General features: G+C 45.4%; 1 protein-coding gene across 1 annotated transcript; it reads left to right on the forward strand.

Moving 5' to 3' along the window:
* The first annotated feature begins 4,025 nt into the window (after positions 1–4,025).
* Positions 4,026–14,649, forward strand: LOC141787026 (NLR family CARD domain-containing protein 3-like). The gene is made up of 5 exons (XM_074665325.1): positions 4,026–4,125; positions 5,708–5,832; positions 5,959–6,091; positions 10,482–12,243; positions 14,580–14,649. Exons 1-5 carry the CDS (start codon positions 4,026–4,028, stop codon positions 14,602–14,604), a joined length of 2,145 nt encoding a protein of 714 aa, XP_074521426.1. The 3' UTR covers positions 14,605–14,649.
* The last annotated feature ends 411 nt before the right edge of the window (positions 14,650–15,060 follow it).

A 15,060-nucleotide genomic window follows, 5' to 3' on the forward strand; every position in this document is an offset into this window, starting at 1 on the left:
CGAGCAAATAGGTTATGATCTCATGTAAATGAATGTCTTTTGTTAAATAGTCACTTTTCACGTTCATATAATTTTTTGAGGTGTGAAATAATAATCTTCACAGTGAATTCTGTAATCAATACAGCTTCCTTAAAAATACCCAGGCTAAAAGTTTGATTCAGCGTCGTTTGAATGTTCTCTGCAGAGACTTTATCATGGACATGGGAGTGCATTAAAAACTGATATCCGCCCCTCTATTTTTAGATTTTTTTAAGTAAACTGATAAAGGAAACACATTTTTTTACAGGGAGAAATCAGCTGACAGCTCACACTTTCATAGCAAAGTATTTTACAGATTGGCAGAAGAAGAGTGAAATGTTAGAAACATTCTTGGTGTCATATCTAATTCAAGGATCTAAATATTAATCTAAAAACATCAGTTTTTATTTCTGAAAGTGTTTTCTAGTAGTTCTCCTTCACAGACGGATTTCCCTCGCGCTCCCCACTGAAGTGAAACTTGTGTACCCAAACCCAAACAAGCGAGAAAGTCCTGATCAAAAAAGTGAAAGGCGTTCTGGAAATCTCTGAAACAACCAAATGTGGAGCTCACCGCTTATCCTGCAGCTCAGACTGTTATGGATAAAGAATATCTGTGATGGATACGAGCTCTTTGCTTTGGAAATCCATTTTGGTCTTTAGCCAATCAATCAGATGGCTCACAGTCAGAGTAAAGTTTATAGACACACATGAGGAAACCAATCCCCCTATAGCTCAATGGAACTCTAAAGTCCCTGATTTGGGACTTGGGGAAAGGTTCAATAACAGATTTAGTTAAAAGGTCAAAAGAAGAGGTTGTTAAAGGGTTAAAGAGATGTTTGAGAGAGGGGTTTATGGTCTGACCTTTGAGAGTCAAACACGCACACACACACACACACACACACACACACACACACACACACACACACACACACACACACACACACACACACACACACACACACACACACACACAAAGACACAGCCTAAAACAGAGAGGCATCAGGTGATTTCCTGTAGATAGAGGAGGTCTAAGTAAGACTGGTTCTCTGATTCAGATTGATGACAGCAGGGAAGGTAAAGGTGTTCAGGACGTTCAGTCTCCATGGAGATTCAGAGAGAACAGAAAAGTGAAGCGTGCTGAGTGTTAATCCAACATTTGGATCAGTTCAGGAGTCGAGCTGTCACTGAGTGTTTGTGTTCAACCTCTCAGACTGACTTCAGACCAGAGCATGAGTGTGAGATCAGAGGAAGAGGACAGAGCAGGGTCTGCTGGACCAAGCTTCAGTAATGAACCTGGACCCTCAGAGCCAAGGTAAGACTCTCACTAATGGTTTTTCTTTGTCTTAAATGCAAGCTGTGCTCATCACAGAAAGGAACCAATCACAGTGGCTCATACCTGGGATGGATTTGGAAAGATGTCATTCTGGCTCTGTGTATAAAGCTCTCCCATCGTCATTCAAACAAAACTTGGTGATGGCAGAAGAAACTCCAGCTGAGAAAGCAGCATACTCATGGCCATATCTCAGCTCCATGATGGAGATTTCACTCATCATTTAGGGCAGTGCTTCTCAAACCGGGGTGACGTTACTGTATTCCCTATGTGTGTCAGCGCCATGCACAGGCAACAATCCTCACAGCAGAGCAGAGAGTCACAAACAGTTAAAAATAAACCAGAGGTGAGGTGAACTATGCCCGTAGAATTATACAATCACTGACTTCATATGATCAATGTAATATAGAATCGTAAACTAGCAGCTATTTCCTCTGTCAGTCAGAGCCACAGTGAAAAGTCACAGTTTGTTCAGTTTGCTCAGTGAGTTGCTCACACAGTTAATGTCATTCTGGCAGAGAAAAAGTTCAGGCACAGTTTTTAAGCAATCTGCTGAAAAATATGTGTGGCAGCTATAGCTTGTGGAGGAATACTAGCTTACACCTGTTTAGAGAGATTTTCAAAGCACCGGGCAACGCCACCCTGGGAGTTTCGCCCAGAGAATTAATTTATTTTGCTCTTCCCTTTCAAAGCACACACAGGTTCATTATACTCAGGAGGCTTGAGACATGGTTCACACTATAAAAATAGATGTTATAAATAACAAGTTTTAAAAGTCTTTTTAAAACACCACACACACACAAGAAAGGGGAAAGGTAAACCTAATCAGGTGCTGAGGCTTATGGACAATGGGCTAGTGAAGGGGGGAGGGAGCCACCAAAACAAACCAAAAGCACCCAAGCACATGTGACACACACTCAGTGTTGTGAAATAACCAAATCCCAGGGGAGCACAGCACGCAAAAGTGGGGGTATCACCACCCAAACCACCACCAAAACCACTGGTCCTCAGCAAACGAAAAAAGGGAATAAAACAATTAGTGGGGTCAAAACAAAGCAATATAGCAATTAAACAAAAATAACAAAATTATGTTAACTGATTTGAAGGTTAAACAATTGAACAGAGCAACTTTATTGCACAATTTAAACAAAACAAAACTTATGGACAAATGAAAGGAAAGATTACCCAAAGAAAACCCACAAAATACCCCAAATCAAATAAGAAAACCATGGAGCAAAAGGTATAACTGAGTCAAAATGATCCTAAACCAAGACAAAAACCTAATCTAAACAAAAAGGGTAAACTTATGCAAATGTAAATAAGCAAAAATGGATATAAATCCCCACCACTCATTCACATGCTTAGAATCACTATATCTTAAACTGAAAAAAAAAGAAAAGGAGTTGGATGTGCTGTCTGTCTCCTCAAGAAAGGCTAGCCTGACAGAAAAGCACAGAAGACAGACCACTAAGATTTAAATAGCAGCAAGCCAACAGCCCGGTGAGCCACGAGCCGAAGCAGCAGCAGAGCAGTCTGTTAAAACCAAGCAGCAACAGTGTAGGCAAACAGCCAATGGAGACAAAGCAGCAGTGTTCTCAGTCAGTGTTCTCTGGCTATGACATCACAAAAAGAAAAAAAGAAAAAAGATAGTTTGGAATGAACCAGTGTTTTAGGGATTTCCATCACTTTACACAGACATGCAAAAATGCAGGCTGGATGTTGTGTGCGGTTTACAGATTTTAATAAGGCATGTGTTATGTTAGCAATGGGCCGAGTGGTTCAACAGGATGAGGAGTTCTTGAAAGCAGAGTTGTACTTTGTACATCAGGAAGTCAGTACTTCATTGGCTGGTTCCAAGCTTCTGTAAAAGCCCTGAGAAAACAACACAGCAATATCCTGACATTAGGACATGGACTTTCAGTTCATTTCATTTTCCACCACTTTCCACCGCAACCAGGTCCGGGCTGCGGGGGGCAGCAGTGCCATCCCCAGCCACGTCCACCAGCTCCTCTGAGGGGATACCAGGCCAGTTGAGAGACATAATCTCTCCGCCATGTCCTAGGTCTGCCCCAGGGTCTTGGCCATGCCCCGAAACACCTCCCAAGGGTCCGAACTCCGAACCCTATCTCCAGAGCTGAGCCCAGACACCCTGCAGAGAAAGCTCATTTCAGCCGCTTGTGTCTGCGATCTGTTACTTTTGATCACTACCCACAGCTCGTGGCCATGGGTGAGGGTTGGATTGTAGATTGACCGGTAAATTGAGAGCTCTGCCTTCTAGCTCCACTCTCTCGTCACCACCATAGACCAGTATAGCGTCCGCATCACTGTGGACGCTGTCTGTCAATCTCACTCCATTTCCCCCTCACTATTGAACAAGACCCCAAGATACTTGAACTCCCCCTCTTGGGGAACAGACTCTCTCCCAACCTGGAGTGGGCAGTCTACCCTTTTCCGACTGAGAACCATGGCCTTAGACTTACAGGTGCTGATCTTTATCCCGGCTGCTTCACACTCGGCTACAAACTGCCCCAGTGCAAACTGGAGGTCAGCGTTCAATGAAGCCAACAGGACCATATGATCCACAAAAAGCAGAGATGGGATCCTGAGACCCCCGAACCTGACTCCCTCCGCCACTTGACTGGGCCTAGAAATCCTGTCCATAAAAGTAATGAACAGAATGGGTGACAAAGGGCAGCCCTGGTGGAGTCCAGCCCTGACTGTGAACAAGTTTGACTTAGGACGCGGTCACACTGGTGCCGTAAAGGACATTTGGAAAGGTAAGTGTGACCGCAACAGTGCTGAGCTCAAGCACGATTCGCTTTCGTGCTTTGGCATGCTTCGAAGAGGTGGGCTTCGGCACGGTTTACATGCACGAGCACAAGCAGGCGGACAGCGCGTGCGATCCATTACATATGATCGCCGCGAGCGCATCTCTCGACAATCATTTTAAACAAAGCGGGGGCGTTAGAGGGCTGTGTTGGCCATAAACGACTCACCATAAGTCCAAAAGTTGCAGCAGTGCTCTCTGTGTATCATTGTGCTGACACTGATGAGATCATGCTTCATGTAAACAGATGCTTCACGATGACATAGGCGGGTTGTGCACGTGTATGATACCCGCTAAAGTCTGGTTCATATTGGGGTAGTGTGACTGCTGGCCGTACTCTCCAGCTGGAAAACAGAGCTGTGGGGGGGCAATCGTGCTTAAGCACGGCACGGTTTGGATGGTCAGTGTGACCGCGCTCTTACTGTTGGGGATACGGACCAAGCTCTCACTCTGGAAATACAGAGACTAAACTGCCTGTAACAACGGGCCATCTACTTCATATTCACGAAGCACACCCCACAAGATACCTCAGGGGACAGAGTCAAAAGCCTTTTCCAAGTCCACAAAGCACATGTGGACTGGTTGGGCAAACTCCCATGCCCCCTCTAGCACCCTTGCAAGGTTATAGAGCTGGTCCAGTGTTCAAAACTTACATTGTACTCAGCCAGGCGTTCCCAGCAAACCCTCACTCTTCATTTAGGTCTGCAAGGTCTGTCCAGCATCTTCCCCGCCATCTGATCCAACTCACTACCAGGTGGTGATCAGTTGACAGCTCTGCTCCTCTCCTCACCCAAGTGTCCAGAACATATGGCTGCAGATCAGGTGATACTACAAAGTCGATCATTGATTTGCAACCTAGGGTGTCCTGTTGCCAGGTGCACTTATGAACACCCCTATGTTCGAAAATGGTGTTAGTTATGGACAAACTGTGACTAGCAAAGAAGTCCAACAACTGAACACTGCTCTGGTTCAGATCAGGCAAGCTGTTCCTCCCAATCACGCTCCTCCAAGTCATGCTGTCATTGCCCACATGAGCGTTGAAATCCCCCAGTAGGACAATAGAGTCTCCAGTTGGGGTGTTTTCCAGCACCCGTCTCAAGGACTCCAAAAAAGGTGGGTACTCTGAGCTGCTATTTAGTGGGTAGGCACAAACAACAGCTCAGGACCCATTTTCCCACCCTAAGGCACAAAGAAGCAACCCTTTCTTCCATCGGGGAAAACTGCAACACGCAGGCAGAGAGCTGGGGAGCTACAAGTAAACACACACCTGCTCACCTGGAGCAACGCCAGCAAAGAAGAGAGTCCAACCCTCCCGAGAAGATTGGCCCAAGCTATGCGTTGAGGTGAGCCCAACTATATCTAGCCGGTATCTCTCTCACTCCTGCACCGGCTTAGGTTCCTTCCCCATCAGAGAGGTGATGTTCCATGTCCCAAAAGCCAGTTTCCGTAACCTGGGATCAGGCTGCCAAGGCCTCCGCCTTTGACAACCGCCTGATCCACATTGCACCGGACCCCTATGGCTCCTCCTGCAGGTGGTGGGTCTACAGAAGGATGGACTCATGTCACCCATTTGGGCTTGGCCCGACCAGGCCCCATGGGTGAAGGCCCGGCCACCAGGCACTCACCTGCGGGCCCCAACCCCAGGCCTGGCTCCAGGGTGAGGCACTGGTGACCCTCCAGCCAGGGTGAACTGAATCCTGTTAGTACTCATCACTAGGGGTCTTTGACCGCTTTTTGTCTGGCCCCTCACCGAGGACCTGTTTGCCTTAAAAAACCCTTCCAGGAGCGGTTGCCCCCTGACAACATAGCTCCTAGGATCATTGAGGCACTCAAACCCTTCCACCACAATAAGGTGGTGGCCACGGAGGTGGACATGGAATTTGTACTTCGAAATACTCCTGTCTTTTTCAAAGGAAGTACTTTAGTACTCTAACTTGAATAACATTTAGACTAATCCTCTTTTCTTTGTAGCGGGGTAAGATGTGACCATGAGGATCAACATTTTGACTCAAGTAGTGGAGTGGAGCTTTGTCCACCACTGCTGAAAGCAGACACACTGAACTCTTTTGATCATTGAGAACAGCATGTTTACAGCTTATTGTCAGCTATCAGCTTTCAGTTCTTCTCACTGTCAGAGCATCACTAGCTTCATCTAGTGCTGGCCACTCTACTGTTGTCCACGGTATACTGTGGGCCAACTTCATTATGATATGGAATTGAAGAACAGCGGTAAACTGTCATATCTCATGTTATTCCCCTTCCACAAGCTCTTGTGCTGGCTATTCAGCTCCCATCGCTCTTAGCGCGCTCTGGTCCCACCGCCTGTTCCACAGTGATGTGGTGGGGCCCCCTATCAGCTGTGTCTCGTCCTTACATGGCATGTCATTAACAGATGTTATAGATGTTGGTCCATCATCCCTCTTCACTGAGGTGTTTGAGTCTTGGTTGCGTGTGCCGTGCTCCATGTGTGTGTCAGCGCTGAGCGCTCTGAGCCTCTCAGCAGAGCAGAGAACCACGAACAGTTTAACACAGTTTAACTGCGCCTGTAGTTTCCATAGTAACAGCAATAAATCTTCATGATTCAAACACTAACACTTAATCAATATGACTTTTGTTCCTGCAAAGACGTGAACATGGAAACACCTGTTTATTTCTTCTGCTCTTGGAGTCTCTCAGTGTGCAGCAGGTTGGCACTGATGCGCTGTTTCGGAGCACACCATCATATTCATGAGAGAATTGAAATGAAATTGTTGTAAACAGCGTTGGTTTCTCTGTTTTATTGCTCCTTAATGTAGATTATCAGACATGCCTGTCCAGCTTTGCTGCTGACTAAAGAAGCAGTTCATGGCCTTTGCAGAGCTAACAGAGTGAGCCCATTATGCTAATGTCAGCAGCTAAATACAAGGTGAACCAGGTTTCCTGGCCCTGTCTCCTGCTGGCCAATGTTGCGGCACTCTTGTTCCATGCTGATTGTCTCACAAAAGCACAGCTAAATAAGGCTCTAGTTTTCATCGTGTCGTAAAATGGCGCTACCTCCGCTGCAGAGCCGCAGCTGGCTACGAGGCGCTCACCACTTAGTGTATTAGTCCGCGCGCGCGCGCGGCGTGCCAGATATGAACAAATGCAGGTAGTCTGCCAGGACGCAGAGACACGATGAGAATTAGAGCCTTATTTAGCGGTGTTTCTGTGTGAAAGTAACACACTGAAAATTCTCTCAATAAAGCGTGAATGCAGACTGATATCAGATTTTTTCGGTGGGAGTCCGTTTATTTGTGTTTTTGGTCAAGTAAAATATGGCCCCGTCTGACTGCAGAGGAAACCGGCTGACGAGCAGGGAGGGGGTGTTGGGTGCGAGCGCTCTGGGCTTCTGCTGCACAAAAACACTGCTGTAGGGGTAATTTCTGCCCTAAACCTTGTGAAAGGACCCAACTTGTTCCATCCCAGAGTATCACTTTAATGGATAAGCGCCTAACTGTAGCTGTGAGTGAGTGAGGAGAAAAGAGAAGATCTAGTTGGCAGAACGTGAAGAGAAATGGCGGAAAGTAATGGAGAAGACTGTGTGGTTGCTGGATTACTTGAAACTCTGTTTTTTTTTTTTTTTTTTATATCGTAATTTTTTAATTGTTTGAAGTTGTGTTAGGTGTTGCAGTGTTCAGGCACATGATAAATTAATAATCCCACAAAACTATCAATATACTAAACTTCCATGTCACATGATTCTGGCTATTGTTTTTATTTATTTTTTTGATTGTTTATTGCCACGTGTGGTCCCATGGTCCTACTGAAGGCCCAGTGGCTGGGGCCACGGTTCGCCACTGGTGAAACGTCTGTTTGCATGAAGCGTGATCTCATCAGAGGCAGCAAAATGAGACACAGAGAGCACTGCTGCAACTTTTATGGACTTTTAGACTTCAAGTTGTTTTTGCCCGACACAGCCCTCTAACATCCCCGCTTTGTTTAAAATGACTGTCGAGAGATGCACTCGCGGTGATCATAAGTCGTGGATCTCACGCGCTGTCCGCCTGCTTGTGCTTGTGCATGAAGTAAACCGTGCCAAAGCCCACCTCTCTGAAGCATGCCAAAGCAGAGAAGTGAATTGTGCTCAAGGACGGTTGCCGTCACACTGGCCATTGAAAACGTGCTTTAGGGCTGAAGCCTGCTTAAAACCCTTCAACCCCACATATTTTTACTCACTGTGGTCTCATTTTTCTCTGTGAAGTGAAGAGCAGCACCTCTATTGATTCAGGGCAAACTGAGGCTATAGGCTGATGAAACTCAATTATGTCTTTATGCAGTGTAACAAAATTTTAAAGCTGTACTCCATTAGAAAAAAGAGAAACGAAAATTGAATTTAGTGTTGGCAGCCTGTCAGCACTCCTGATCGGTAAAAGTAGTGAGTTTATGTAAAACACAGATTGATAAAGACAAAAAACTTAAGACATTTTCTCTTTCATTTGAGGTTTTTTAGTAAGTTTTACAAAACCACTGAAGAATTTTAGTCATTCTTTTATGTCAGTGAAAAGACTTCAACAAAGCCTGCTGATGGGTTTCTACTGAAGAGTATTGCTGCCACACGAGAAAAAAACACTCATCAGTATCACATTACAATGTTATAGCGACTCAGAAGTTTCTTCCAGAGCCGTGAAGAAGAGAGCAGAGAGGAAACTGCAGTTTATCACATTGAGATTCAGCCACAGTTTGAATGAAGCTGGATGTGGGCGTCTTCTTCTTCTCGGATCTAAATATACAGCTGGCTGTGAGCTGCAGAGTGAGGTGCTGCTTCTAAAGCATGGTGGATCTGTGCAGCATTTTCACTCAGAAACAGGAGAAACACCAAGTTGTTTACAGGTTTCACTGATCCTGTGAGAATGAATCACACCAAAAACAGGGGGTCATTCTTAAATTACCAGAGCATCACACGTCATACTAATCCTGTGAGAATAGGGATAATAATAATAAACTGTGGTCTATGCTGATACTTTCACCATCTTCAAAACGACCAAGGGACAAGTTTCTGCCACTGTCCAGCACTAGCTCAATCCATAGTGATTTGACGTTGTAACTGGAGGGTTGCTAGTTCAAGTACCTGCATGGACCAAGATTAGGAACTAGGCTGAGAGCTGAAAAGGTGTCAGTCCTATTCCTTGAGCTTTGTCAAGGTGAGCAAGGCACCAAACCCCAGCTCAGTGGTGTATGCTGATTTGGACAAAAAGCTTCTGCTAAATAAAATTGTTGAACTGAATTTTTCTCTTTTCTCAGACGAACTGTCAAAGATATATGAGTTCTTTAGAAGAACAAGTTTGCTTTTGCAGATTTCAGTCCAGCGCACAGGGAGCAGAGTCTCCAGGACCCAGCTGTGTGTCCCTGAGGAGTGACTGGTCCAGAACTGGTAGTCTAAACCTCTTTGATGAACCTGGACCCACAGAGCCACAGTAAGACCCTGGAGCTGTTTCCTCTCCTGAATGTTTGTAGAAAATGCGAGCACGGCTGAAACCCTGAAGTCTTTGCTAGTTCCTGTCTGTCTCCCACAGCGGGGAGTCTTCCCTGTCTGATGGGAGCAGAGGGACAGATGTGGATCAGTCGGTGAGTTCAGCTCTGTGAAAATGAAGGCTCTGACTGTGAAGTAGCCACAGACAGTCAGACAGTGTGAGCTTTGTGTTGATCACAAGACCACAAGGAATGTCTGCCTGTGATTGATCAAACAGTCAGACAGGAAAAACAGGATTTGCGTTATGAAACTAAGAGGCTTCAAATCAAACACATCACAGACTGAAGGCTGAATTCATCCAGACAAAGAAGCTAACTTGAACTTCTTTCTCTCTGACCCAGACCAGGACCTGGAGCTGAGACAGGCCGTCCGAGCAGCCCTGAACAAAGGAAGCCTGTACACCTGTGTGTGAAGAGGTGTGAAACACAAGGTTAGGATTGAAGAGGCTGACATGATTCAGTCACACAGCACAAAGATTTTTAGGATTATCAGTACATTTCAAAGCCAGGTGAAATGTAACCTGATGCTTTGTCTGCTCCAGCAGATCTCTCTGCTGTTTCTTCTTTGATCTGTTTTCTCCTCTGAGAGAAAACTCAAAGCCAGAAGAACTCAGAGCTGACATGTCTGACTTTGATGAGCTTGTCCTCTGTCTCTTCATTCACTTTCTTCTCTCTTTGCTTTTTGCTTTAGTTTGCACACATGGACACAGAGAGCTGAGAGGACTCTGTGCACATCTTTTCATATTGATGAGCTAATGGAAACGATCCCTTCATTTTCACATTCTCTTTGTTTGTCTCACTCTGATTGGTCTTTTTCAGAGCCAGCTGAACTGCAGGAGCTTTTCAATGAACACAAGGTGAGTGTGAGGAGGAGATGTGAACGTGTGACTGAAGGAAGTGATGAAACAGGAAGTGGAACCCTCCTCAACAGGATCTACACTGAGCTCTACATCACAGAGGGACCCAGTGAAGATGTGAATACCCAACATGAGGTGAGGCAGCTGGAGACAGCCTCTAAGAAGGAGATCCTCCAGGACACTCCCATCAAGATCCAGGACATCTTTAAAGCCTTACCTGAGCAGCAGAAAGTCATCAGAGTGCTCCTGACAAACGGCGTGGCTGGGATTGGAAAAACTTTCTCAGTGCAGAAGTTCACTCTGGACTGGGCAGAGGGCTCTGAAAACCAGGACCTCAGTCTGTTGGTCCTGCTTCCATTCAGGGAGCTGAACCTGATCAAAGACGAGCGCTACAGTCTCCTAAAGCTGCTCCATGTTTTCCATCCAACATTAGAGAAGCTGAGAGCAGAGACGCTGGCTGTCTGTAAACTGTTGTTCATCTTTGACGGCCTGGACGAAAGCAGACTGTCTCTGGATTTTCACAGCACTCAGCGTGTGTCTGATGTCACACAGCAGTGCTCTGTAAAGGTGCTGTTAACAAACCTCATCCAGGGGAACCTGCTTCCCTCAGCTCTGGTCTGGATCACTTCTCGACCTGCAGCGGCCAATCAGATCCCTCCTTCACACGTGGACAGGCTGACAGAAGTACGAGGCTTCACTGACGCCCAGAAGGAGGAGTACTTCAGGAGGAGGTTCAGGGATGAAGATGAGTCCAGCAGAATCATCTCACACATCAAGACCTCCAGGAGCCTCCACATCATGTGTCAGATCCCGGTCTTCTGCTGGATCACTGCTACAGTTCTGGATCACATGATGAGCACAGAGCAGAGAGGAGAGCTGCCCCAAACCCTGACTGACATGTACTCACACTTCCTGCTGGTTCAGACTCACAGGAAGAAGAAGTACGCTGAGGCTCATCAGACCAGCCCTCAGGAGCTGATGGAGGCTGACGGAGAAGTTCTCCTGAAGCTGGGCAGGCTGGCATTTGAACAGCTGGTGGAAGGAAACATCCTGTTCTACCAAGAAGACCTGGAGAGCTGTGGTCTGGATGTCTCAGAGGCTTTGGTGTACTCAGGAGTTTGTACAGAGATCTTCAAAAGAGAGAGTGTGATCTTCCAAGAAACAGTCTACTGCTTTGTTCATCTGAGTGTTCAGGAGTTTCTGGCTGCAGTCTACACCTTACACCCTTACACATATGGAGACTTTGTGGAGGAAATCTCAACTGTGGCAGACCTCCTGGAAGAAGCTATGAAGGAAGCCCTGAGCAGTGAAAACGGCCACCTGGACCTGTTTGTTCGCTTCCTTCATGGACTGTCTCTGGAGTCAAACCGGAGACTCTTAGGAGGTCTGCTGGGTCACACAGACAACAGTCCAGAGATGATCCACACAGTCATCAACAACCTGAAGAAGATGAACAGTTATTGGGTCTCTCCTGACAGAAGCATCAACATCTTCCACTGTCTTATGGAGATGAAGGACCCCTCAGTCCATCAGGAGATCCAAGAGTTCCTGAAGTTAGAGAGCAGATTAGAGAGGGTACTCTCTGAGATCCAGTGCTCTGCTTTGGCCTACATGCTGCAGATGTCAGAGGAAGTTCTGGATGAGTTAGATCTAAAGAAGTACAACACGTCATGGGAGGGACGACGAAGACTGCTTCCAGCTGTGAGGAACTGCAGGAAGGCTCGGTAAGTTTCTCTGAGATCAACTTTACACTGTAAACCCCGAAGTCCAAATTACTCAACTGGATTGAGCTATGAAAATTTTAAAATTGTTAGTAAGTTCAATTTACTCAAGTGTCTGAGTTTTCAGTGTTGAAACTGATGATTTATCAGTAGATTTAACTTTTGTTACTGTTTACGTAAGCACAACTTAAAATCATTAGTTTCTGTGAGTGTGTTTTGTAACCGTGAGTCAGAAGGGGGCAGAGTCGATGTGAGACCCTGCTGAACTTCTAGATGTGCAGCAGTGGCACCAGCTGTTTGTGCTCCACCTGACACGGACCATTTGTCTGTGTGTCAGAGCATGGACTGTTTGTCTGTGCTTTTCATGGCATGGACCAGCTGTCCTTGCTCCTTGTGGCATTGATCAGCTGTCTATGCTCTACCTGGTATGGGCTGGCTTTCTGTGTCTCCCAAAAAATAGATTTCACACTTAAACTCAGAATTTGGCATTAGGCAGTCTGCAGAAGTCAATAGGTACAAGACCCATGACCATGGAGCATAGATCACCAGTCAGTGCTGTGGGGCTCAAACAACCTGTGGCCCCTGAGGAATAATGTATCAATGTACAGTGAGGTCTCATATCTACTTCCTTCACTCCTCAATCACAGTTACTAAAGTTATGAAATTAGAACTGATTTTTTTGTAACCATGAGAGAGGAGGGGACGCTGTGGATATAAGACCCAGCTGAGCATAAACTTTTTATAGTGCAGAACAAGAAAACAAGTTATCATAAAGCATTACTTAAGTTGCATTTACTTAAAAAAATCCCAAGGAACCAAGTAATCTAGCTGTATTTACTGGTTTTATTTAAGTTAGCATTCAATCAATCAGTCTTTATTTGTATAGCGCCAAATCATAACAAACGTCATCTAAGGACACTTTCCAGAAACATTAACAGGTCTAGACCTGTGAATGTCAATGGAATTTTATTAACAGAAACCCAACATCAAGACAAGATAAGGAGTCTTATCTCATCTTACCCCACCATGAGTACAGTACTTTGCAGCATCTAGTAAGTTAAAATGGCAAGAAAAAACTTCACTTTAACTGGCAGAACCAGACTCATGTTAGACCGACATCTGAGGAGACTGTGATGGGTTAGATGAGAAAGATAAAGGGGCCGTTTACACGACAACGGTTTTAGGGTGAAACGCAAAAGTTTTGTTGCGTTTCAGCCTTGTGTTTACACGGAAATGGCGTTTCAGCCGACCTAAAACACAAACTTTTGAAAATGGCCTCCAGAGTGGGATTTTTCTGAAAAGCTGCCTACACCATTGCCATGTTAACAGTCAGCCGGCGTTTTCAGTGGAAACGCTGACGTCACACTCAGCGTATACAACAGGACAACAGTACCGCTGTTACGATCGCCACAAACTACCGTGTTGTGCTTGAGCTGCTCATTGTGCTAAATCTGCTGACTGTCTTCATACAAAATGTGCATCTCTTGCTCCACTTTTGCACTTGGTATACCCCAATACACCAGATAATCGGCTCAACTCTACTTTGGTGGAGATCTCCCAAAAGCTGCTTCTGGACAAGACAGTTATAGCACTACCTGCAGGCCTGTTATGCTTACAACATTTTCACCGATCCAGAGGAACCTACAAGACAAACTCAGAGCCTCCCAGAGAGGTGTATGGTCAGTAACTATAACAGGACAGTAAGACTAGAAGTTAGACTGACAGATAGAGAGAGGGAAATGGGAGCTCTGTGTGTCAGTTTCACCCCGGCAGTCTGAACCTATAGCAGCATGACTAAGAGCTGGTTCAGACCTGATCCAAGTTATAACTATGCTTTATCAAAAAAGAAAGTTCCAAGTCTACTCTTAAAGGATGAGACCGTGTACGCCCTCGGACTTCAACCGGCAATTTATTCCAAAGAAAAGGGGGGCCTGATAAGTAAAGGCTTGACCTCCCATACTACTTTTAGAGACCCTAGGTTTCTAGGAGTAGACCTGCATGTTGAGAACGCAGTGACCTAGGCAGATAACACAGAACAATTAGCTCTTCAAGCTCGGATGGTCAATGCCATTAAGCGCTTTGTAGGTCAGAAGAAGAATTTTAAACTCTTTCCTAGATTTTACAGGTAACCAGTGTAGAGACGCTAACACTGGAGAGATGTGCTCTCTCCTTCTAGTCCAAGTCAGTACCCGAGCTGCAGCATTCTGAACCAGCTGAAGAGTCCTAATAGACTTATTAGGACAGTTGGATGAAAGAGAGTTACAATAGTCTAGCCAAGAAGAAACAAAAGCATGGACTAGTTTCATTGTCCAAGATGTGTCTAATTTTCTTGATTTTAGGAAGATGAAAAAATGCTGTCCTTGAGACCTGTTGGAAGTGAGAGTTAAAGGACAGGTCCTGATCGAAAAGAACTCCCAGGTTCCTGACAGTGGTGCTGGAAACCAAGCTGATGTCGTCCAAGGCAGTGATGTTGTTCAAGAAAGCCTCTCTGAGATACTTGGGCCCAAGACCAATGACTTCAATCTTCTCTGAGTTCAGCAGTAAGAAGTTTCTGCTCATCCATGACCTTACGTCTTTGAGGCATGCTTCAAGTTTAGATAAGCACTTGGTTTCTCCAGGCTTCATTGACAAGTAAAGCTGAGTTACTCTAGCATTACTTTACCTTTTGGAGGCAACAAGTTTCCATATTTCTCTTTTGAGAAAGGTCAACATGTTATGTTTAACAGTGATATACAGCATTTTTTAAACATTACCAAATATTTTTATTTGCAACAAATGGGCATCAGGTTTATTTGATTGAAGACATTCAGTAGAATGATT

Source organism: Halichoeres trimaculatus, unplaced genomic scaffold, assembly GCF_033239565.1.
Source record: "Halichoeres trimaculatus isolate MK-OKI-2021-1 unplaced genomic scaffold, fHalTri1.1 fHalTri1_scaffold_115, whole genome shotgun sequence".
Lineage (NCBI taxonomy): Eukaryota > Metazoa > Chordata > Actinopteri > Labriformes > Labridae > Halichoeres > Halichoeres trimaculatus.